Source organism: Phalacrocorax carbo, chromosome 3 (genome assembly GCF_963921805.1).
Source record: "Phalacrocorax carbo chromosome 3, bPhaCar2.1, whole genome shotgun sequence".
Lineage (NCBI taxonomy): Eukaryota > Metazoa > Chordata > Aves > Suliformes > Phalacrocoracidae > Phalacrocorax > Phalacrocorax carbo.
In genome coordinates, this window is record NC_087515.1 from 25,978,353 (window position 1) to 26,001,407 (window position 23,055).

Consider the following 23,055-nt stretch of genomic DNA (forward strand, 5'->3'; position numbering starts at 1 on the left):
GCTAGCAAATTACTTATTGCATCTCTTCCATAGTGCTACAAACCAAGTCCTCTGCTCTGTACAACCTACCAGTTTAGACAGATGCCTGTAATACAGCATTTATACTGATGTAATGTAGCAACACACTCACAAAACTGAACTGCATCCACTACCACACTTATCAAGTGCTTCCAGACCCTAAATATTCCTACCTGTGGCCAATCATAATGGGAGACATGACTAAGACCACCTAGCAGCTCAGAATCGAGCCCTCTGATGCAGTTTGAGACCACTGGAAACACTGAAAAGACAATGTAACAGATGCCCTGAAATGCTGCCAGTTTTCCAGCACATAGTAACATTCCCATTTGAAAACAACATTGTCCTTAAAAATGTTTTAAATGTTTTAACTGCTGCATAGCAAAGCTGGGGAACTACATTCCTCCTGCCTCTGCTGCTGGTTCATTTTTTAAGGTACAGGAAAGCCTCATCAACGACTGTAATGTCGTCAGTGCTCCTCCCGATGCCAGCAGTAAATGAAACAAAATGAAAAGAGGTTTTTTTTTAAAGGTATCTTAGCTTTAAAGAAGTTTGCTCTTGGCATCTGTGCACCAGGAAATAAAGAGCTACTTCACCCCCAAATTTAGTGATAGTTAATTTAGTTTGAATTATCTTTTCTCTTCATGCAACACAGAACATCATGAAGTCTAAATGAAAGAAGCAATTCTGCCTTACAGGAAAGGAAAAAAAAAATCCCTCTACTTGTCTTTAGTAGTGTCTGTCTGGTTTAAGATGACAATACACTAACAACCTTCAGGGAACAAAAGCCATCAAAACTGATCCTATTGAGAGTCATTCGAACAGCCACCACTGCAGAAGCTTCTTCACTAAGCTTACAGAAACGTCCCGACCAAAGCTCAGTCTTTGCTTCAGAGAGAAGATAACGAAGGCAGCAGGGAATCCCCAGTCCATCGTGGTGATGGCAGCACGCTCCCATCTGTCAGGAAACCTAATATTCTGTAGACTTGAAATTAATTTCTGTTTAGAAATGTCATTTTTAGAAATGTCATCTCTACATCCTACCCTGACAGTCCTCGAGAGTAAATACCTAGCTGAAGGTTTCTTTAGAATCTTCAAGTGTGAGTAGATCTAGCTGGGCCATGTTGTTAAATACAGCTGCTTCTGACAAATCCTCCAGCTGTGTAAGCAGCAGCCTACTATTCCTACACTCATTCTCTTACCTTAAGACATCTGCAATTCAAAGAAAGCAGGACAGAACTTCCCGCTTCATTCCAAAAAGTTGCAGTTTACCTGAGGTTGTTCTACTGCCAATTACAGTAAGATTTAAAATCAATTTTCAGCGCTATTTAAGATAACCTGCTACAAACACAAAACAAGAACAGGGGGACATGTTCAGATCATACAAGCAATCTTTCAAGTGGTTTTCCATAAACACGCGCACATATGAAATGGGTACTGTTAAGAATGAATCTAAGAACATGCATCCATATGTGTGTGTGGCACTGGGAAATCTAACAGGGGAAAGCCAAGGGCCAAGAAGGATAGGATTTAAATCAAAGAGAACTGATGCTCCAGATTATCCCAGTGATTCACATCATGCAAGTGTCTTATCGACAACAGTGGTGAGGACAGCTTCCTCACAGGCTGAGAAACAAAAAGTGGTAGGTGTGACTCATCCAAACACACAGCTTTGTACACAAAGCAAGCTCTTCACTGATAAAAACAGAAGGCCAGATTTCCAGCCTCTGCACCACTTCAGCAGTCAGCTCTCACAGAATAAACATATAGGCCACTCAAAAGGTTTATGTTTCCTTGCAGGAAGGCAGAAGCCTCTCTTTCCTGCATCAGAAGTTGGTTAGACCTCCAAAGTAAGTTTCAAATGCTTCATTTACTTCCGTCACTTTAATGATCATAAAATGTCCTAAGAACCAGGTTCAAACAGTCTCATGGATCTTCAAGCTCTTCTTTCTGGAATTAAGGTTCAATCCTGACTGCCCTATGCAATTCAAGACATTTTTAACATGGTGGTTTGCAGCCATGTCCTACTTAAACAGTTACTTCCTCTGGTAACCAGCAACAGGACGCAAGGAAATGGAATGAAGCTGTTCAGTCTGAACTTCCCCTGACGCATTAGGAAAAGATTCTTCACAGAGGGGGTTGGTCACTGGAACAGTAGTCCAGGGAAGTGGTCATGGCACCAAGCCTGTCAGAGTTCAAGGAGTGTCTGGATGATGCTCTTAGTCATATGATATAGTTTTAGGTAGTCCCATGAGGAGCACTGGACTCAGTGCTCCTTATGGGTGCCTTTCAATTTAAGATACTCTACGATTCCTCCTCTGTCATGTTACACATATCTCTATTTTCTATCCATCTGGCTCCCTCTGCACTTCTGAAATGGATGCACAATTCACGTACTGTCATCTCTGAAGTTTCACAGGCCATGAATCAATCCCCCTCAAAGCCACGCTGTTACTGAAGAATGATACTTCTTTATTTGCTAAAGCTAGGTGCTCTTTTTCATTCTGGTTTTTGAAGGCTAGAGAGTACTTGGTGTCATACCTCTCATGCCTTTATTTCCTTGCTGTGTTACCAATCTAGTTTGAGTTTTGTTCTGAATATCTAAAAGAATCCCAGACAAATTCATATCATTACCTCATTTCAAGAGCTGCAAAGTTTAAGGAAAATCCTAACATACTCAATTTAAAAAAAAAAAATCATAAGCATGGACAATAAAATTGTTACATCATTCTACCCAGGTGCAGAATTTTTCCAAAAAATCTGACTCATTTCTGGTTCCCAACTATGGTAAAACCCACCCACATTCCTCACGCTCCAGCAGGAGTCAGCAAGAGCTGCTCAGCATTCAACACAAGCTCAGGCCACTCAACCAACATACAGGTTGAGCAAGTGTTTCCAACAGCACACGTGCCCAGGTGGACAGGGAAGGAAGTGCAGATGCCTCCACCAACATGACTGGCATGGAAGGAATCAAGTTGGTCTAAGGTAGACCAGTAAGGAAGCTCCAGCACTGTGTGTAAATGGTATGTCTTTATCATATGAGAAGATTAGAAACTCAAAACATAACCTTTGCTGCCATTTCAAAGGGCCCAATAAAAAGTCTAGAGCATTCCAAAAGTATCTGTTCTACTAAAATTGAACATACAAATAGTTCCCATCAGGATCACAGTGACTAAGCCCCAGAACATAAAATAAGTATTATTTCCTCATGATCAGATGTAAATGTGATACTGCCTAATGCCAAGACATTCCTGTTACAACATTTCTAACCATCACAGCCACTGCCTTCAAAACACACTAAAGCAAGAATGCAGGCTGAAGTATCCAACACTGTATTTATAGTTATGCAACACTATTTTTTAGAATTGCTACATATGTACTGCCCAACCACACACATGAAAACACATTCACTTTCTAGTCTAAAAGCACAGTATAATGTAATAGATTAGATCTAAGCATCAACAGTTTCTTAAAATAACTGGCACAAAGAGCTCAGCTTTCAATAACCAACACACAGAGAACAAGCTCCCCATTCACTGAAGAAAGTCAGCTGGGACAAGGGTTTGCCCTCCTCAGCAAATTATTTTATAAACAGGGAATTCCATGTTGAATCTTAGGTCTGCCTTGAAGGAGTTCTTATTTTTAAGTCAAAGTTTAAACATCCACTAAAATACACATCCAAAAAGAACCAACTCAAAAATATTACTGAAAAGCAAAACAACACATACGATGCAATAATATGAACACAGAAGACCCAAGCAAATACTGCACATTATTTGTTGTTGCTGTCCTCTAAAAACAACATTAAAGCTAATTAAGCATCAGCTTGTTTACAACAAGGCAGGCTACATGTCTAATGTGTGCTTTTTATGCTGCAGTAGCCACTAATATTAAAAAAGTCTAATAATTAAAACAAAACAATACGACCATCAAAGGAGCACCAAAATGCAAATACCCCAGACTGCCTAAGCCTGGGTGGCCACCCAGGGCTCTTAAGACTCATCAACTCCAAGCACTTCCAGAGCTGCTCCCCTGCCTGGGGTACGTGAGCTCCTAGACAAGTAGCTGGGGTGGCTGAGAGCATTGCTATCATTGCGGTTTAGTCCCAAATTCCTGCAGAAGGGGGGGGTGGTGTGGGAGTCACCATTACCAAGTTACTTCAGGACCCATCCACAGTCTTGTGCAACAGAAGAGAAGTGGGATCCCTGGGGACTCAGGACTCCCTCCACCTAGCGATGAATCCCACAACTTGCCTTTCTCCCAGCCATGGGAGATACGGTGCAGTTCTAGTCATGAGATGATTAGCACCAGGACCACGATCAGGACCAGGACCTGTAGGATCAGGCAGGCTCGCAACTGCAGTCTAAACCAAAACAGGATTGTGTCCCAGCAGAAATTTCTTTGCCTCCTGTTGATTTATAATATTTCAGCTCCAGAGTTCCTGCTGCTTCCTCTGGAGTCCCCACCACAATGTCTCATGAATATTCTTATGAATAAAACATATACACTAGGACTTGTCCTAACTCTTCTTTTACTGTTTCATGACACAGCACCCACCTAGAGAGAGCGCTGTGTATTAGGTCTTCAGTTAAAAAAGAATTAGTACCACCACATACAGGTCAGTTGACAGCCCATGCCACTTCACAGTTGTTCCCCACCATTCCCCTGTAAAAATTATCCAGTAATTTGACTCTTCAAATCATTTAGCTGAGAACAGAAGGTTTGACAGGATTCATGGATTAAATCATCTTCCTTTTCTAAGGTCTGCCGTTTTGACAGAACATCCTGTCCTTTTCTGTTCATTCGATACAACTTCCATGTATAGCAGTCATTGTCTTAATTCATGTGAATCACTTAAAATTACAGTCCATTGACCTATAGCTCTCTATAAAACAGAAATATGATAGTATAAAATATATATAATTATGTAAGTTGGAAATGTTCTGTTAGAAGAAAGGAGCTACAGTGGATTATGCTATGCAAGGATCCAGCCCAATATTAGAACCAGACAAAGAGAACTGGCAGAGGCTTTTTAACTGGAAGTAGTTAAAAACATGGGACTCTTCTGATCATTAATATCATATCTGTGTTGAAGAGAACAGTCTTGCTTCTTAGTGAAGAGGTGCATCATCCTTCCAGTTGGGCAAGCCACATAGCCCTCTCGGCACTAGAAAGGGCTCCGTGTCATGGCCTTTCCTGCTGGTGTGAGCAGAGCTGCTCCATAAGCATAGCACAGCCGATTGGTACGTGCACAGTAGTTATGACACTTCCAGAAAAGAGGGCAAAAAGAAACTGGTTGCGTTCATTTCTCTGGAAGCTACATAGCCTGCTCCCAGATACCATCTTTTCAAGAGAGCAGGCATGCTCTTAAAACATGTGCTGGAAAGTATATACCCTAAACGTGAAATGACAAAGGTTCTTGAGAAGAGAAATTTGGACAAGGCAGTAAGGCTTCCACTGCCTGAAAAATCAGATGTTTTTCTGCTCAGTTACACCAGTAATACTGAATAGTTGAATCCTGACTTAAATCTCCAGTGGCAAGAGACCAAACTCTGGCCTTTTGGTTTTTAAATACTCCACCTTTCCACTTGCTGTGTATCACTCTGTTTTCGCTCATTTGCCAACCCACCCAACTTCACCACACATCTCTCTCCTCCTCACATTCTGCATGATATTTCTCAGTACTTTGATAGAAAAAAATATTTTTAAGTGTGGCTGAATTTTTAAGAACCATCGGCATTAAAAAAATCCTATGGGTCTACCAGAGGCATATTAACAAGCATGGCCACACAACCTGCCACAGTCCATCACTTCAGGCAAGCACAGTCAAGGCTGTCCTGAACAGATCAGACAATACACATCGTGCTGTTTTTTTTCTGACACACTGCAATATACAAAATAATCATTTTGGACAATGAAGTCACCGTAGCGCTCAATTCAACTACCATGAACTCAAAGGTACACACAGAGACTTCTCAGACAGCCGCAAGCGTGACTGAGCATGAAAAGCAGAACAGCCTCATGTACCTTACAACCTTAACAGCCAAGAATTCCACATCATCGAGCTTGCCACAAAACCAGGCTGGCACAGGAGGATATGTGATATCCCAGCCTTAAAACAGCAATCAAAAAGCACCATGTAAAGACAGCAGTGACTGGTACAAAATTCCAGCTGATTATACTTGTATTAAAAGCTAGCAACACAGGAGGATGTGAAACTTTAGCTTGTTCAAAAAAAGCAAAGCAAAGCAGACTAAAAGCAAAGATAAGCTCAAGTAAGCGAGACATTTAAGGACTTTTTTTGAGGGTAAAGAAACAGAACATTTTTTTCCTGTAAATATGAAGCAAACACTAATTTTTCCCCTCTACTTGACCCTCATGTGATTTAAAAATTCATACAGTCCTAAGAGGCTGTAGCTCTGTTTTAGAAGAACATCTGTTTAAAAATTCTTCACCTAACACTTGAAGAAAAATAAAGAAAGGGAAAGGCAGGGAGTTGTGAAGGAGAAATATTTCCTTAAAAGACAAACAGAAAATAACAGCTACAAGAAACGGTGAAGAAAAGGGTAAGGTGGCAAAACATCAGAGGAAATAAATGTTCAGTTAGTTAAAGGAGGAGACGCTTGAGGCTGATTTTTCACAGGCCCTCCAGAAAAGAGGCCTGGCAGCCACAGGCTCTAATTTTCCACCTGCAAACACATTCATTCCTACAGTTTGCAGGTGCAGCCATCCCATTCCAAACACACTGTTTTCTTTCACAGGAAAGCTGTACAGAACGTTCTTCAGGGAAAATGCAGAGCTGACAGCTGAATGTGGGGCAAAAGCCCAATGCAGCACAGTGCAGATGCTGGAATATGCCTCTCCCTACACAGTCGTGCATACCAGACCCACCATGCACAGCACCATGGGGACCCAGCCCCACTGGTGGCACTGGCACCCAGACTTGGAACAGCTCTCATTTTGCAGCATTATGCCCCAATCTGCAACAGCACAATACCACGCAATATTGCTGGGTACAGAGCACATAGTAAGATACTGAAAGCTTCTTCCAGGGAAGAAAAAAAGAAAACCAGACCAAAGCACACCTTCATTACTTCACAGGCAGCACAGCAGTATCACGTGTGAAGACAGAGATACTGTGGGGAGCAAAATGTAACTTCAGTTTTCCCTTAGAACTGTGAAGAAAAAAAAGGATTGTCTGATACATTTGCAGAAAGCAGCATAGCACCCACATTTTCAGAAAGCCACAAGAGTGTGTGGGTTCTCTGTTTTTGGAACAAGAGCACAGTGAAAGCAAGCTTGTTTACTTTAGACACTGTACAAAGGCTTTTTTTTTTTTAATAAATGGTTGAAAAGATGCCTCCCCTCCGAGGAGTTAGCAGAAAATAAAAGGCAGATTTATATTTCTAATCTATGCAAATATCTACTCCACAGGGCATCACAAAGACTGCTTTATATCAGACAGTATGCAGATCCCAGGTGCTTTAGATATGCCAAAAGCATGCACAGCATCTCCACCTGCAATAACTGCTCACTCTGAGAACAGCTGGATGACTGAAAAGAAGTTAAGTAGCCTTCCACAAAAAATGCCTTTTGCTAATGTGCCAGCCCCCATACTCCCACCCAAATGGCTCCTGCTGTAGTTGCAACCAAGCCTGGAGAGGGTTTTTCTGGTTGATTGGGGCTTTTTTCTTTTTTTTTTTTTTTTTAAATTTGGTTTATCACAAATTCTTCTAGAAATTTTCAAATTATAGCAATTAGAACATGGTGAAAACCCTACTGACACCGTAAGAAATTATCATGGGGCTTTAATTCATAATTCCCCCTGAAAGATGTCTGTGGAACTGGGTGCAGGTAGAACGCCAAGACTAGAGGTGGGAGAGGTGTTGGAACTACTGAGCTCTTGGAGAAGACAGGATTAAGGTCAGGGAATACGTATAGATGGGAGTCTCAACCCAAGACAAAAGAAACAGAGTAGAATGAGTAGGGAAGTAAGAGGGCTAGAGGTTAGGAAATAGCTCTCCTAGGAGAAGGCCCAACGCCAAGAGTACAATGCTATTATGTTGAAAGGAAGGCATAGCAATAACAGTTATTTCACTGCCATTACCAGAGAGAAGAGACAGGTACTCTACAACTGATGGCTGCTTTCCGTACATTTCCCTAGGACATCCGCAGGAAGCTTCCATCAGAGGTCAAGAAACACAGCTGTCCTGAGAAGCCTCACTACTGGCACTCAAAATCACTAACCAAACAGGACTGACAATGTCCTGCTGGTGCTTCTTACCCTGTCCCAACGCTCCACTTAATTTTGCCTGAGAAGGAAAAATCCCCACACCACTAATGTTTGCATCTTTAAGCAAGTGCCAATTTTGTAAAAAAGAAGTGAAGAACTGCAAGCCAAACAGTCAAATCTGACCTACTAAAACAATTAATAGTGTCCCCCAGAGTACTCTTTGCCTCACTTTTTCTTGCAGGACTCAGAGGTTGACTTCAAAGAACTGTTAAGCTAAATAAACTGCTTTAGCAGTCTTTGTTCATTTTCTTTCCCAAGGATCCCATAGGCCCTTCTTTCTCATATTATCAGAAATACCTCTTACAAATCAACTACAGGCATCCCACATTAAATCATGGCTGTGCTTCTGTTTATATGGCAGGCGCCTGCAGCTCTACAGGTCCTCAATAACCAGGTACATGGCTCACCCAGGTAACCCATTCACCCACTCAATTACACAATACCCATCCACACCTTTGAAATTATGAGGTCATTTGGCACAAACTGAAATACAAGAAATTCCTTCTAAACATAAAAAACCCTTCTTTATCGCAAGGGTGACTGAACACTGGAAAAGGTTTCCCAGAGATGTAGAATCTTTCCACCCATGGAGATATTAAAAGCCCAATGGGACACAGATCTAGAGCAATCTCCTCTAGTTGACCCTGCTCTGAGCAGACAATCTCCAGGGGTACCTTCCAACCTGAACTATCCTGCAACTCTAGTCAGCACTGCCACTTGTGTTTAGCTTCAACAAGTCAACTGACACTCCCACGCTGTACCTCTGAAGGACAGCACTGACTTCTTTCTAGGTTACTATTCCACTCCTCTCCCAGCACATCACATATGGACAGGTTTCCATAGTCTGCTGACCACTGGGGGACACAGTGCCTGAAGCAGTGTTACTTTTATTTCTTCATCCTCATTTGGTTTGTGCAATACAGGAAGTTACCAACAAAACCACTAAGAGCTCCTGACCACTACCAACACCTGCAGGCAGCTAAAATCCAGAAGCCAGCTGGGATAATTAGCATTTTAGACCTCCAACAATAATGATAAAATGCAAAGAAGTTACAATTTTATAAATAAATTATTATGGCTTCACCTAAATAGGTATTGTCTTATTTGTACAAGGATTCCTCATGTTGGCGCCAATCACCAAACAACAGCAGAACACAAAACAGTCCACAGACAGTTTTGAGGAGTCAGATGGTCTTTCAAATATGAATAATTAAGGAACACTGCCTCAGAGCCACTGACCAACCCCACAAGTAATGTTCCTCTCAACCAACAAAACCTAAAAGCCTTGGACCATTTTCCCTCTTCACACTAACAGCACATGATGTACGGAGGGCTGCAGTCACTGGAAGCAGAGGGAAATATGCAGTTTGGGACAAATCTCTCAAAAATAGCTATCAAGACAAAGTCTATAATCCTACAGTTCAGAGGCAGAGTAAACAATCTCAGCAAACCAGTTGCTTGTTTTTTTAATACTTGTGGATTATGTAAGTGTTTGCTGACGTATTCTCAGAAAACTTTTCATCATCTTCAAGAATATAAATCAACCCTGGAAATTCTAGTCTACAATTAACTAAAAGCCTGGACTGAGAGATGAGTTTCACCTCAAGCTCCAAACACGCCAAGGCAAGCTCGGGATTGGAGATGTTTCCACCAAGAGAAGGTTACAAAGGTAACAGGTTCCAGGCTAGCTGTGCTGTCACTAGCTTTGCAGCTTCAGCCTTTGGTGATGGTTTTGTTTTGGGGTTGGGTTTCTTTGTTTGTTGTGGTTCTGCAGCTTCCCAGGAAATGAAGTCTCTGATCACGAGTTTTGCATTTAAGACAGATTTGTCATTTGTAGGTAAGTGCTAAACATAGGCACTGGGTGGGCAAGTCTAGTGCCTACCTTGCCATCACAGGTAATTGTATCATGATCAAGCTTAATCCTAAGAGCAGCCATTCTCAACTTCAAAACAAGTGTTTAAGCAGTTTACCAAGATCCAACAAAGCCAAAAAAAATTACAAGAAACCCCTCATCTGTCCTTCTAATTACACATTAGACTAAGCCTTTCTCCGCCATTTGTTTCAGAAGAGTCCACCCTGTCCCCATCACTCACTGCTTCAAACAAGAAATTTACTGCATCTACCTAAAACTGCACAGTTGAAGGTTTGCTGCCATCACATCACCGACAGTGAAACAATTCCACTTCAGGAAACAAAACAAACAAACCAAAAAAAAAATGTTAACAGGCTATTCTGTACCTGAGATCCATTAGTAAGCTGCTGGTTTTGCTACAGACATTTAAAGAAACATAAGAGGCACTTGTAAGAGTCTGCAGCTTATGTTATCAGTCACTTCAGAAAGAAAAACAATTCAGCAGCCACTCCAATTGAGAGGGCTGTGAAGTTCAATTGTCACTGAAAAGTTTTGTTATTACCAACCTGGGCAGAATGAGCAAATACACCTCTGCAGGTGAGCTATGAATGAGCAATCAGCACTGCAGGCTGCAGCTTGAAGAGATGATAGCATCCAAGTAGCTACAATGCTTCCTTGCACACAACTAGGCCAGGACTGGGATGACAGAAGTGAGCAACAGAAAAATACAGACATTCCGACTGCATGGTAAATAATTCTGAAGGAAAAGGTATGAGGCTTCCCTCTCCCACCGTGTACAAAGCAGGAACACAGAGATACAAACACCCCTGTTCAGTCTACTCCCAGGAAAATTTAAGTTTTGTGATGCTTTCAGCCCACTGTTTGGCAAGAATTCTGCATATACACTAGTCAAAGGACTGCTTGACAGCTGCGTTTTTAGGAATCAAATCTTCTGCATCCTACCAAAGTCAATTCTCCAGTTCATTGTTAAGAAAAAATCCTTTAAAATACACAATCTGCAATATAAAAAACACTTCATATCTTGCGCACCTTCTAGAATTAAAGCCACTCCTCCTCTGCTACTTATACATCTTTTTTAGACATGACGACCACATGGTGATTTTCAAGTTTGCAGCAACAGAACATTTTTTTTTTTCCAATGTGGAGGCTTCTGCCACCCTGTAGCCCTCACCCACTTATTCCAGGCTTTACCTCTAATTGTGCTGATGCAACTTTGCTCTAGATGAGATAAATGAAATAATTTTAGTTAAAAAGAAAACAAGCCCACCCCTTTTTTGGGTGAGGTGGGCTTTTTTCTTTTTTTTTTTTTTTTTAAACTCAAATACAGCACAGATGTGCAAAAACCACACAGTGATGTGGTTTACAAGAATAGCCCCTCAAAACAGTTGCATTGTTACAACTGCAGCACAGGGCTCTGAATAAAAGAGTAATTCCCACTGAAGTTGTTTGCAAAGGTGCACACTGATCATAATTAAAGAACTAATGCCCTCTAACAATTTTAATCCTTTTATGAAGTGTAAAGAGAAAAATCAGGAGTGGGATGGGCAAACCCAGAAAAGATGCCAAAGTTCACTTTCAGCAAAGCACAGGTAAACATAAGAATAATAAACTAAAACTGTATATAGAGGTCCTTTGCCTATGGCTTCCTTTTAATCAGTAAAAGGTTACAGAAAAAGAATATAGTCACCATGGTCCCTTTCAGAATTTTTATCAGGTTTTTAAACACACATCTATTATTCCCTTTGTTTCTGCAGTTGGTCATGTATAATCATTCATCAATGCTGCCTTCACCCCCGCCCCCAAACAGATATAATCAAGTGGTGACTTCTCTCACTTTTTCCCATTTGGGCAATCATCAGGAAAGGAAAGAACCAGATGGTACCTGAGCAAATATTGAATGCCAGAAACAGCGCAACTGTTCGTTCCCTCCCAGCTATATCACAATAGTGTGAACAGAGGGAAACCACATACCTTGTTACCTCCTGCTGCAGTCGGGAAACACTGGGCACATAAAACATCACCCCAAAGAAAAGCAAAGGCTCATTGGCAAATTTGTCCAGCTGCTTCTTCAGAGGCTTTTCCAGTTCAACCCAGCGGGCTTGCTGGCTCTTGCTGAGAAACCAAAGGCCAAAGTAGTGTGTCTAGATAAAGAAACAAAATAGCACCAGTTTACCTTTTTCAGCTAGATCACATACACAGTCAATGACATAAATTCAAATAAGAACAGATGGCATTGAGTAGATTTTTCCATATGCAAAATCAGAATAATTTATTTTCTACTGTCCTTTTTTTATTTTTAGGACAATCTTAAAGACTACGACAAATTAATATTACAATATAATATGCTTCATGGAGTACTATCTGCCCCATATCATCTCTCCCAAATGCATATGAAAGAGCTCCAGCATTATGGCACAGGTGACACATGATTTATGGAGTGTCTTGAGTCTTTGCTTTCTATTACACCTGTGCCTTGTGAACAGACAGCAAACACCAGGTCTGAATCAAAGCACAAATGCTTCATAAGACACTGGATCAGGCACACTCCAGGCAAACACAGACTCTTCCAACTACAAAAAAGAATGCAAGCCCACATATGGATATGTCAAAATATATCTACCAATACCAGAACCTTTTACCCAATACAAAACATGTTTACCCTTTTTTTTTTTTTTTAAAAGCACACTACAAGGTTTTATGATGGACAAGTATTACACTTAAAATGTCTACCACACACACAAGTTGTTTGCTCTAGACTCTTACAGAAATACCAGTTTGAAAACCTCAGCTATTTCCTAGCCTGTGTAAGTCTCAATGGCTGTAGTACCTCCTGTATAAGCCACATGGGACTCTTGCTGGTCGAGAGTAATTAACAAGGAACAGCGTTCAGAACTAGAGCTGCAAATACTACAAATTGGTAATAAGCAGCTGAAGGAATAGCCAATCCATCATGAAGGATTCTATTGAAAAGCCCTTAAACTACTGTACTAAAACACACTGATCTACTACTGCAGGCAAATGCATGTTATAATTAGCAGGAAGTACTACAAATATAGATCTGAAGAAAAGGCAAAAAAAGTATTCATCTTTAGCAAAGGAACTGATCTGTCAGTTGCTTGGAAATCCAGCTGTAGCCCTGTGACGTTCATATCAACATCTTTTTCTTCTTTATTTCAGTTCATAGCATCTGGAGCTTTCCAGCAATGCCTTCAATATAAAATGCCACTCTGTACTAACACCAGAGTGAATAAAACAAACTGTGAGAGGAAGTTTTGTGGCCACCAAGCAGATTTAGGATCTGAAAGTGGGATCATGACTATTTCTGCATATTTCTCTCATTTTATTTCAAAAAACTTTATTGGTGTTTAATCCAACTGATTCTCTATTCAACGAAAGCGTGCCAGTAGTTTCCATTAGATTAGGTTAACCCTAAAACAAATAAAATACTTATTTTGTGGTTATAGCTTAACTTACCTGGACAACAATCCTTCCACAGGTAGTCAAAATCCTTTATACATAGCATCACATTTTAAATGCAGATACATGAGACAAATAATAGAAAAAAACCCTGTCTGCTGTTTTACAAAGTTTTCATTTGAAATTATTTTCAATACACTTAGGAAGTTTGGCCTATAAATCAACCATCAAGATTTCACCAACTGGACTTCCCAGATGTTCATGCTTTTAAATAAAGTCTTCAAAAGTAGCAGACAAATTGCAACCATTACATTTTGCAAAAGCCACCATCAGCAGCCTGTTTCACTTCGGTAAGGATAAAAACCATTGCACATACCGTGACTTAGCATACAACCCAAGGGCAACTAATGCAATATTGAAATACTAAAATGCTTAAAAATGACAACAAGCCAGCAGGGGCAACACTGATCCAACCATTTTATAGCTGAGGGCATGCAAGAGGAAACCATATGCAAAAACTCTGAATTGCAGTGCAGGTGTATTTACTTTAGGGTCTCATTACACACATATTTTCAACTTTGGAGAACATCCAGACTAGCATTTAACTAAGGTGATAACCATTCAGCTTGATTCCTCAATTAAGCCCAACAAACCTGCAGTATAGCTTGAACACTGTTCAGCCCTTTCTCTTTGATGTTAGTGAAGCAAGCTAGTTTTTGTTGTTTTTTTTTTTTTAAAAACACAGAATCAATGTAGTATTTCCTTCTAGAATTTAAAGGCATCTTCAATGAAACAATCAATCCAGGGCACAAATAAATCAAGAAGTCAGCATCTCCCATAGGATAAACTTAAAACAACACTAGCCAATTCACTGATACATGTCTGCTTTCCCTCTGTAGTCATCACTGGATAGAAAGTTCTTTCTGATGAGGTCTCCATGACAGTAATTAGATTAAAATGAAGGTGGGAGGGACAGTGGAGATAGCAAAAGAAAGGAATTCATGTGAAGGCAGAAAAAAGCACAGTGATTTTACCACCTCATAAGGGAAAACCTTTAAAGCACAAACTCTTGAAAATCACTGAGGGCAGCTCATCCTCAATAAGAAACACTGCAGAGCTGTGAAAACAAATCTTCCATATTCCTTTTTTTAAAAGTAAACATTCACATCACCTAGGACCCAAATTTGCAGTGTCAAGTACTTGTAAAACATCTAGCAACTAAGATGATTTGGAGTCTGAAGTCTGAAAGAATTATTCAAGGGATTAAGCGTATTGTTATTAAACAGCTCAGATGAGCACGGTCCCTCCCCTTTGAGTGAAGACAGGGGAACAACAAAAATTTAGATTTGCTACAGTAGAAAGGCTCTTCAAGCACTGAATCCAGAACCCCGAATCACTTCCAAGGAATAGGAAATTAAGGGAATGTAGTGTTTAAGCTTCTAGACTACAGCAGATACACTGGACTGACAACAACAGCACGCATTTCACACAACTAAAAGATGACTGGTTTCCTGGAGAGCAGCCAGGAGAGGATCGAGCAATTGCAGATAAAGAACCGAGACTGCAGAGCAGTGTGCAAGTCACAAATGCATGCACTTTGGAGAGACAACCAACACAGTTACCTGAATATCATCAGCTCCCTGTGGTCAGGAGCTTTACTTCTTGAAAACGTTACCATTTTTAACAACCTGCAGTGGGGAAGGACTTCTGTAGGCACTTCTGTGAATGTCTGAAGACAGTCTCTCCCCCAGGAACAGTAGTAATTCCCAAACAGGAACAGAGGAATGTGGGACTGGAAATGGCTGGACCATCAAGTTCAGTATGCTATGACCAGGCATATGACAGTCCAGAAGGCCTTACAGAACCTGAGTCACACATTGCCATACACTCCAGCCCACAAAACATTTTTACAGTACAGACACCCCACAAATTAAATGAGGGGATATAAAAATGGGATCTTTTTCGCTATAAGCAGCTGCTGGAAAACTAGGTTGATTCCAAAAGCTAGTCTGTTTGTCAATCTATACAAAGTGAACCACTGACTTCACTCCAGTTTTCATGGAATAAATATCTACACCTACACCTCGCAGGCTCTGAAGTAACACAGGCTGCTCTAGCAGGTACATCAGCAAAGTGGCAAAAGAAAGTGAATGATGCTTCACTTCTGGGGAAAAAAAAAATCCTTCTTCCAGTCACAGTTGACAGATTGGTGATAAACACTGAAGGAACGCTTTTCATAATGCTAGATGTATGCACATGCATCCATTCTGCAGACAAAGAGCTTCAGTTGCTAGTGCTTTTGGTCTGCCTAATCTGCAAATACATGAAGAGCTCTGTTAGAAAAAAGTTTATATTAATTTTCTTTCAAGGTTTTAAAATTTGTCTTACCTACCACACATGACTTCATACCTGGTACAAGGAAACCAGCTTACATTCCTCCAGGAACTGCGGTCCTCTGCTAAAGCAGCGGAAAAGAACCAGAGCACCTGCACGCCCCAATGACGCTACATGAAAAGGCGATCCTCAAAAAATGGTGAGTCAGGAAAGAAAACTGGATACAGAAAATCTGTGCTGAGAAGTCCTGAAAAGGGTGGCATTATAGCTGCCACTTCAAGAGGCAACATACTTGTTTTGGACCTGGACTTTGTTGTATTCAAAGGCAGGGGTAGTCCTGGACTTGGATGTCGGGCAAAAAGAACAGAATTGTCAAGAACAGGAGAGGACAGACACTTACTAAACCAGCAAATCTCGCTCAAAAGAATCCAGTGAGACAGTTGGATCGGTGTTTATTAAAGCATCTGATTAAGCAGCCAACTAAATATTTATTCTTGAGAAAGAGACAGAGTTCCAGCTCCTGTGGGCAAAAAGCATTAAACCCTGCTATCCCAGGGCAGTCACACAGAGGGGAAAGCACCATATACAGAAGCCAATTGTTCCTAGAAGGTCTCTTGTCCAAGTGCTGCCTGAACCCCATCCCAACTTAGCTGGCAAGATGAGTCAAACCAAGCCAAACTTTGAGGCAACCTGGCTGCTGAACCGAGGTTTCCAGTTGTGCCCTATGAGGGGGAGACACTTTCTAGGGCACAAAAAAAAAAGGTCAGAATGGCAGCAAATGGCCACTGCTGCACAGCAGTCAGCATCCATCTGCCGTGCTCAGTCCACCACCCTCTTTTGGTTTGGGTTTTGCAGCATCATAGCACTGGAGAAATTGTGACATTCATCTTGAAAGAACAATTTTGGTTGGAGAGGACCTTCTTCCAGCCCCCTCACCCGACCTTACAATATATCAGAACATTCCCTCTTCAAGCTTTTTATCATTTTATAAAGTGAATTAAGAACAAACAGGAGAAACAGACATGAAATCTCACAACACATTTGTACAGATTACTCTGCTATTTCAAGCAGGTTCACTTACTCTTACTTGAAGGGAAAAGTGACATTATAGTGGGGAAAAAAATCCTTGTTATAATCTGTGCACATACATATGAGATTATAAAATTACATTTCTGACCTTGTCTTTCCTCTCTTTCCTTTCCTCCCCTCTTCTCATCTTTACTTTTTACATAATGCTGGCATAAGGGCTCATTTTATTGGAACTGGTAACTGTTCAGCTAGAAGACCTGATGCTTTGTCAAGAACTTTGATGAAAAGGATAAAATCAGATTTTACAGTAGTTACATGGCTACACTTTCTACTGACCTATTCCTGAACCCTGACTCAGTCAGGGAGGGAGTTGCATTCCTCAGAGATCAAATAGAAATGTGCATAATCCATTAGATACTGTTTTTCAGTCATGTGTGGTATAATGATCGACAGTCCTTCACAACAATATGTACAGTCATCTCAGTTTTACTTTGTAGTGGGGCGTGGGGTGGGGTTTGTATAGTTTTTTCTTTATTTCTAAGAAATCAGCTTGAGTGACAGACACATGGATGTGTTCCTAACATGAAGGTAAAAGTTGCAGTACACCTGGGATTTATCTAAACGTAAGACCAAACTAAAGTATCAAACAAAAAATTGATCTTTTAAGAGAACACGCATTCTTACCTGAGACTGCATGGAGGAGACAAACAGGATTTTAGTACTGTTTTGTAAGCATGGGATTTAATGAAGCTTAGTTTCTGCCTTACTTGTACAACAGAGTTTGCTGATCTGGATTTCTAAGAAAACACATATTCCAGCTAAAGTCTTTGCTGCATTTGGGGAATTTAAAAAGTATCTCTCCAATATGGACACTTTCAAGGATTTTCTCCTCAACCGGTACACTTCATGGGTTTCTCTCTTCTACCCAGCTATCCAGTTGCACAAATCTTGTAGAAATTTAAGCTTTGTCATTCTTCGTATTCTTGACCCTTCTGTAAAATTTGATTGGTCAGTGAGGGAAGGGGACAGCCACCAAATGATTACATTACCCTTGTTTCCCTGCAATAATGGCAGGAAGACTAAAAGGGCAGAAGAATTGAATTTTGGGTGAGAGAGAAGGGACAGCACGCAGCATCAGCCACCTCTAAGCTTCCTAGCTCTAGTTCTTCATCGCAATAGAAGCAGAAGAGGATACAGGGAGGAAATCCTCTCAGGGTTGAAAAAGGCAGGTAGTTGTCTTCTCTCCTAAACATTTAAAGCAGCAATGGATGCTACCAGAACCAATCAGAAAGATAGCAAAAAAATAAACCCAAAAACCTTCTGTCCAAAAATGCTGTGCTGTTGAAATCTGAACTTTATAAAATGGGTTCAGCATTGCCAAAACCTTGTTTAGAAATAAAGTGGGGAGGGCGATGAAAGAAGGGGAAAGTGTTCCAATGACATCAAAGCGCTCTCTTCCGTGTTGTGAAAATATTTTTTATCTTGAAACACAAACTTTTTGTGCTAACATATTTCTTTGCATGACACAAATAATTTTGAAAAATAAAAAAACCCAAAGCAATAGAAAACCCCCATGAAATTGAACACTCACCAAAACAACTTCCTTTGCTACTCTACTGACTGATCTCTTTTTCTGGAAAATTTTCAAACTTCAGGCTTTGTTCCAAAGTGGAACAAAACACATTCTGAAATCACAAAATGCTCTGTGGAAAATAATGCTAACCCCCTGACGGAGCTATTGTTCGCAAATGCAGGTGGACCTCCAGAGAAAAATCATTAGGCCTCAGACTTCTGCTGTGCCAACTAGATAAGCCCACAATGAGTATGAGGAGAATCACGCCATGCATTTCACTCTTTTCTGCACTGGAAGGAAAGGGAAAGACCTAACCTAACCTTTCTGTAAGCATCGAAAACCAGAAATTTAAAAAAATAAAAAACCTAAACCAAATACAAACAGTAAATTCCTGGCATATCTGCGTCTCTATAAGGGGAAGGGGAAGATGATTCCACTAAAATCCATGTGACAAAACCCCCCAAGTTGGAAAAATTACTATGCAATATTCTCTGTTGCTGTATTGCTGCCTGCACATTTCCCTGCCTATTCCGAACACACACAGAAATCGAGATTCTTTTCTCATTCTTTATCATTATTGATGTACAAAAAGAGGTTTTTGTTTAGTTTTCATCTGCACCAGCTATTTGTATGCTACCTTCCAGGTGTCACCATTACAAAGGGCTCTGGACCAACAAATGTAGGCACTGCAAGATCGTTACATTTCCCAGCTGTGCTTACAGAAAGCTTCAGCCAGGACAGTCAGATAACATTAATTTCCAGGCAATGGTTTTCAACTTGTGATTTGCAAAGCCTATCAGCATGCAGAATACATGTAAGGAGTCCGCAGAACGTAAGTACGGAAAGACAGTTCATTTGTGCCATGTACATTGGAGAGATATTTCTAAAAAGGCCTCAACACTTAAAACACTGAACTCTACAGCAAGGAGGTACAAAACAAAAGATTTCAGTCTTTATTAAAGTAAGACTGGGTTTCTTCAGCCTATTCACAGAAGCATCGGGAATGTAAAAGAAGCCTTTCAGAGTTTCGGATGTGAAATATTTCAGTTAAAAGAAAGGAAGAAAAAACCCCACCATCCTCAAACTGTTACTAGTTGCTCCTGCTAGTAACACAACTGTTCAGTATGTTAGTAACAAGAATGTATTTAATATGAAAGCAGATATTTAAAAAGCCAGTGGTCTCCTTCTGGCATAATTCAAACCAGCAGCGTTGGTGAAACCAGGGCTATATTCAGATAAAAGTTACTGTAACTTGGCCATTGGCATCCCAGCTCAGAAAGTAACACCCATTGCTTTCTAAGAAAAGAAATCTCATCTCTGTATTACAAACTGCTCTCAAAGCTATGATGAATGAGCAACAGCACAAAACCCCAAGAGCCGTTCTGCCTTCAGTTTTCATGCAACCAGAATATGTTTGTCCAAGCTCCAGCTGCTGATCATATCTGGCCAGCTCTGAGAATAACATGATTCAAACAGACTGCCGAAGCTAAAAATGTGTCATATTACACAGTGACAGATGGTCTTTCCCGGGTTACTCTTACCTCACGTAATTCCAGCCTCTGGGCAACAGCTTCCAAGCACTCCTGCCCCGTGCTCTCCACAGAGAGGGTGCACTCGATCACATTGCTGTCCAGAAGACGGATCCTTGTCACAAAGCAGTTCTTGCTCAAGACGTTGTAGCGTCTGGTCCGTCGCAGTTTCAGCCCGAAAGGCATGGCTGTTGGCCTGGAAGGTCAGCCCTTCCCTGTACTCTCTGAGACTTATCAGCACACTTGTCGACTTGCCTTGAAAGCTTCTTCAATTAGCACTACTCTCCTCCAGAAATGGAGGTAGCTGTCCATTCCCAAGGTGAGCTGCAAGGGATTCCTGCAAGATACACACAAATAGGTAGAGTTAATTGTGAAGAAAGATGTGCCTAGAGATCAGAGCCACATCTAAACCCATAAACCAAACACCTCCACACACAGGATTGCCAGGAACTTACTACATCTCCCAAAAAGAACACCTTGTACAACAAAACTTTCAAAATTCTATTTTGGCGCTGAATTTAAAGCACAGATTTAATTGCAAAGCCATTCTTTGAGAAGCTCAGTACAAACAGCAACTCTACAGGGCACACATCCAGAGGTGCTAACTCTCCCACCATTACCCCCACCACAGGGGTCTATAACATAATCTTCAAGTTAAGTTTTGGTGCCCTCAGGCCAGCTTTGAAAGCTAGCTTAAAAAGCTAAGGAATAGAGGCATTTAAAAGAGGTGCGATTTTGGAAGAAGAAAGGTTGGCTACAGTCAGCAGGAAATGCAGGGCTCAGCACCTCTGAAAAAAAAAAAAAATCAAACCTAAAGTATGCATGTGAAAGGCAAGAAGCATCTGAGTCGTTTCAGGGAAAGCTCCTCTGAAGCAATCAGCAAAAACATTTTGCTCATTTCCAGCTCCAAAGCAATTCTGCATTTCAAACCTTTCAGGTGGAATCAGTAACTGCAGGAACAGCTGTCAGAGACCAGGATCAATCAGAGTGGGAGGAAGAAAATGCATATTCTAGATATTGTTTCTAATTACTACTCCTAAAATTTATCAGGGACACTTGCAACTGTTAAGCCAAAATACAAAGTAGGCAGAAGAACTAGAGATACAGAAATAGTGACATTTAAGAAGCTATGATGCTCCTCCACAAGATCCATTTACTAATAAAAAAAAAAAAGAAGATTAGTTAGGAGCAGGTTCAAGCTAAACCAAAACACAACATTTGCACTGGCATAACTATCTTTAAAATGTGACTTTCCACATGCAGACAGGAATTAAATAAAATGCAAATTACTTGCTACCAAAGCCTTCCTGGTTTTGTTTGAATATTCTGGAGAAAGAGATGGTGGGACACTAATGCTGCCATTTAAAAGTCCATTTCTCTTAACAATTAGTACTGCAAACAGAAACTAGCTCCCATTTCCTTGCTCCTTAAGAGAAGGAACTGCCATCAGAGTATGCATCGTTCAGCTGAATGCTGAATGCGACATTTCACAAACAGATAGTACATTGCTGACAGGTATCATTTGGCATAAAACTGCATGAATGAGTTATTTTAACTTTTTACTTAATGTAGCTGCTATGGAGATTATTAGAAGCAGACCGATGGACTACAGGAATTATCATTATAAATATGTAATAGTTAGGTTTCTAGCATAAAGTGTATTTTCCAAAGCCAGTGTATCCTGGCATTTATTAGGGGGTTAAAAGCAACACAAAACCAAAAAACCCCACAGACAGAAAATCACAAGCAACCTCTCATTGCTTAGGTGTGCAATTACCCCGATAGTCTACTAGCTTTACTAGAGAAAATCCTACAGACTTTGAGAAGGAGCACGTGCTATTTAACTGAAGCACAAACCTATCAAATTAGCTGCTGTAGTTCAATCTCCCATTTCTAACTTCCATGGGTACAGACATAATGTATTATTTTCACATGATTACATGAGAGATGTTATACCTTGCATCACTGTAACATCAGAAGTCAAAGACACATGCATACACCCTCAAAACAATCTGATGAAGTAGGGACATGTTACCCATGACTCACAGAAGAGGAATTGAAACAAACATTAGCCAGCTTGTCCAACATCTCTCAGGAGAATGGCAGCAGATCTATGTACTAAAACACACAGGCCAGGCTAGTGCTTTAACCCCTAGCCAACTGTTTGGCAATTACCTTGCCTACCAACCTATCCAAAACCACAGCATGAAGTTGAGAAGTGGGAAGAATGGAAGGAAATTACACAGAAGGAAGGGTGGAGAGGACTACATGTTATCAAGATCAGCATTTTTCTTCAGCCTCTGGCTTTGCAGATTACTCTAAGTTGGACACATGGAGAGTTTTAGGTAGCCAATTAAAAAAAAAATCTCTTGCATTACTGTTAGTCACACACATTTCCTCACAGAACATGAGCCATCCTCTGTACAGTAATTGTATAGTTAATAGTAGCCTAAAATTTAAATCAACGTTAGTAAAAAAAGCGATTGGCGTCTCTCACCAGGCACATGGAATACTACAGCTGCCACAGAATAAGCCACCCCAGAAAACTTGTGTGCAAACATGCTATTTTGGGATAAACCCACCAATTCCTGTGTAACAGAAATGTCGACATGGACTGCAAATTAATTGCTCCAAGTTATCTCATATGCTCAGGTAAACAAGGCTGGTATTTCCTCCATTTTTCAAGAAGCAATAAAATAAAAGGACTTTTTCCTCCATTCTGCTGAGGGTGATCAGCCAGCACCATTTTCTAAAGATGCAGACATACAAACAGGTAACTGATGCTCTTTGTGTAATGGAGTTTGGGTTACTTTTTCAATTCACTTAAATGTACATGAATGCCCAATGACAGCTCCTTCACACAAAATGTCACGCTTTAATTAGTTTCCAGTTAAAGAATGAATTGGGATGGTGAGGCTGGGACAGTTTAAACCAGCTCTGATTGGCCCAGCCTGTAACAACCATTAATTCTCAATTCAATGGGCATGTG

At 40.6% G+C, this 23,055-nt stretch overlaps 1 protein-coding gene across 2 annotated transcripts in view; it reads right to left on the reverse strand.

The window, feature by feature from the left end:
• Positions 1-23,055, reverse strand: part of PTPN14 (protein tyrosine phosphatase non-receptor type 14) — a 123,212-nt gene that overhangs the window by 58,670 nt on the left and 41,487 nt on the right. For both annotated transcript variants that reach the window (XM_064446229.1, XM_064446230.1), the window contains 2 exons: positions 20,079-20,403; positions 12,156-12,325 (listed from right to left, as the gene is read on the reverse strand). In XM_064446229.1, the coding sequence (XP_064302299.1) occupies positions 12,156-12,325; positions 20,079-20,252 (344 nt within the window). In that variant the 5' untranslated portion in view covers positions 20,253-20,403. The remainder of the gene's footprint in view (positions 1-12,155; positions 12,326-20,078; positions 20,404-23,055) is intronic.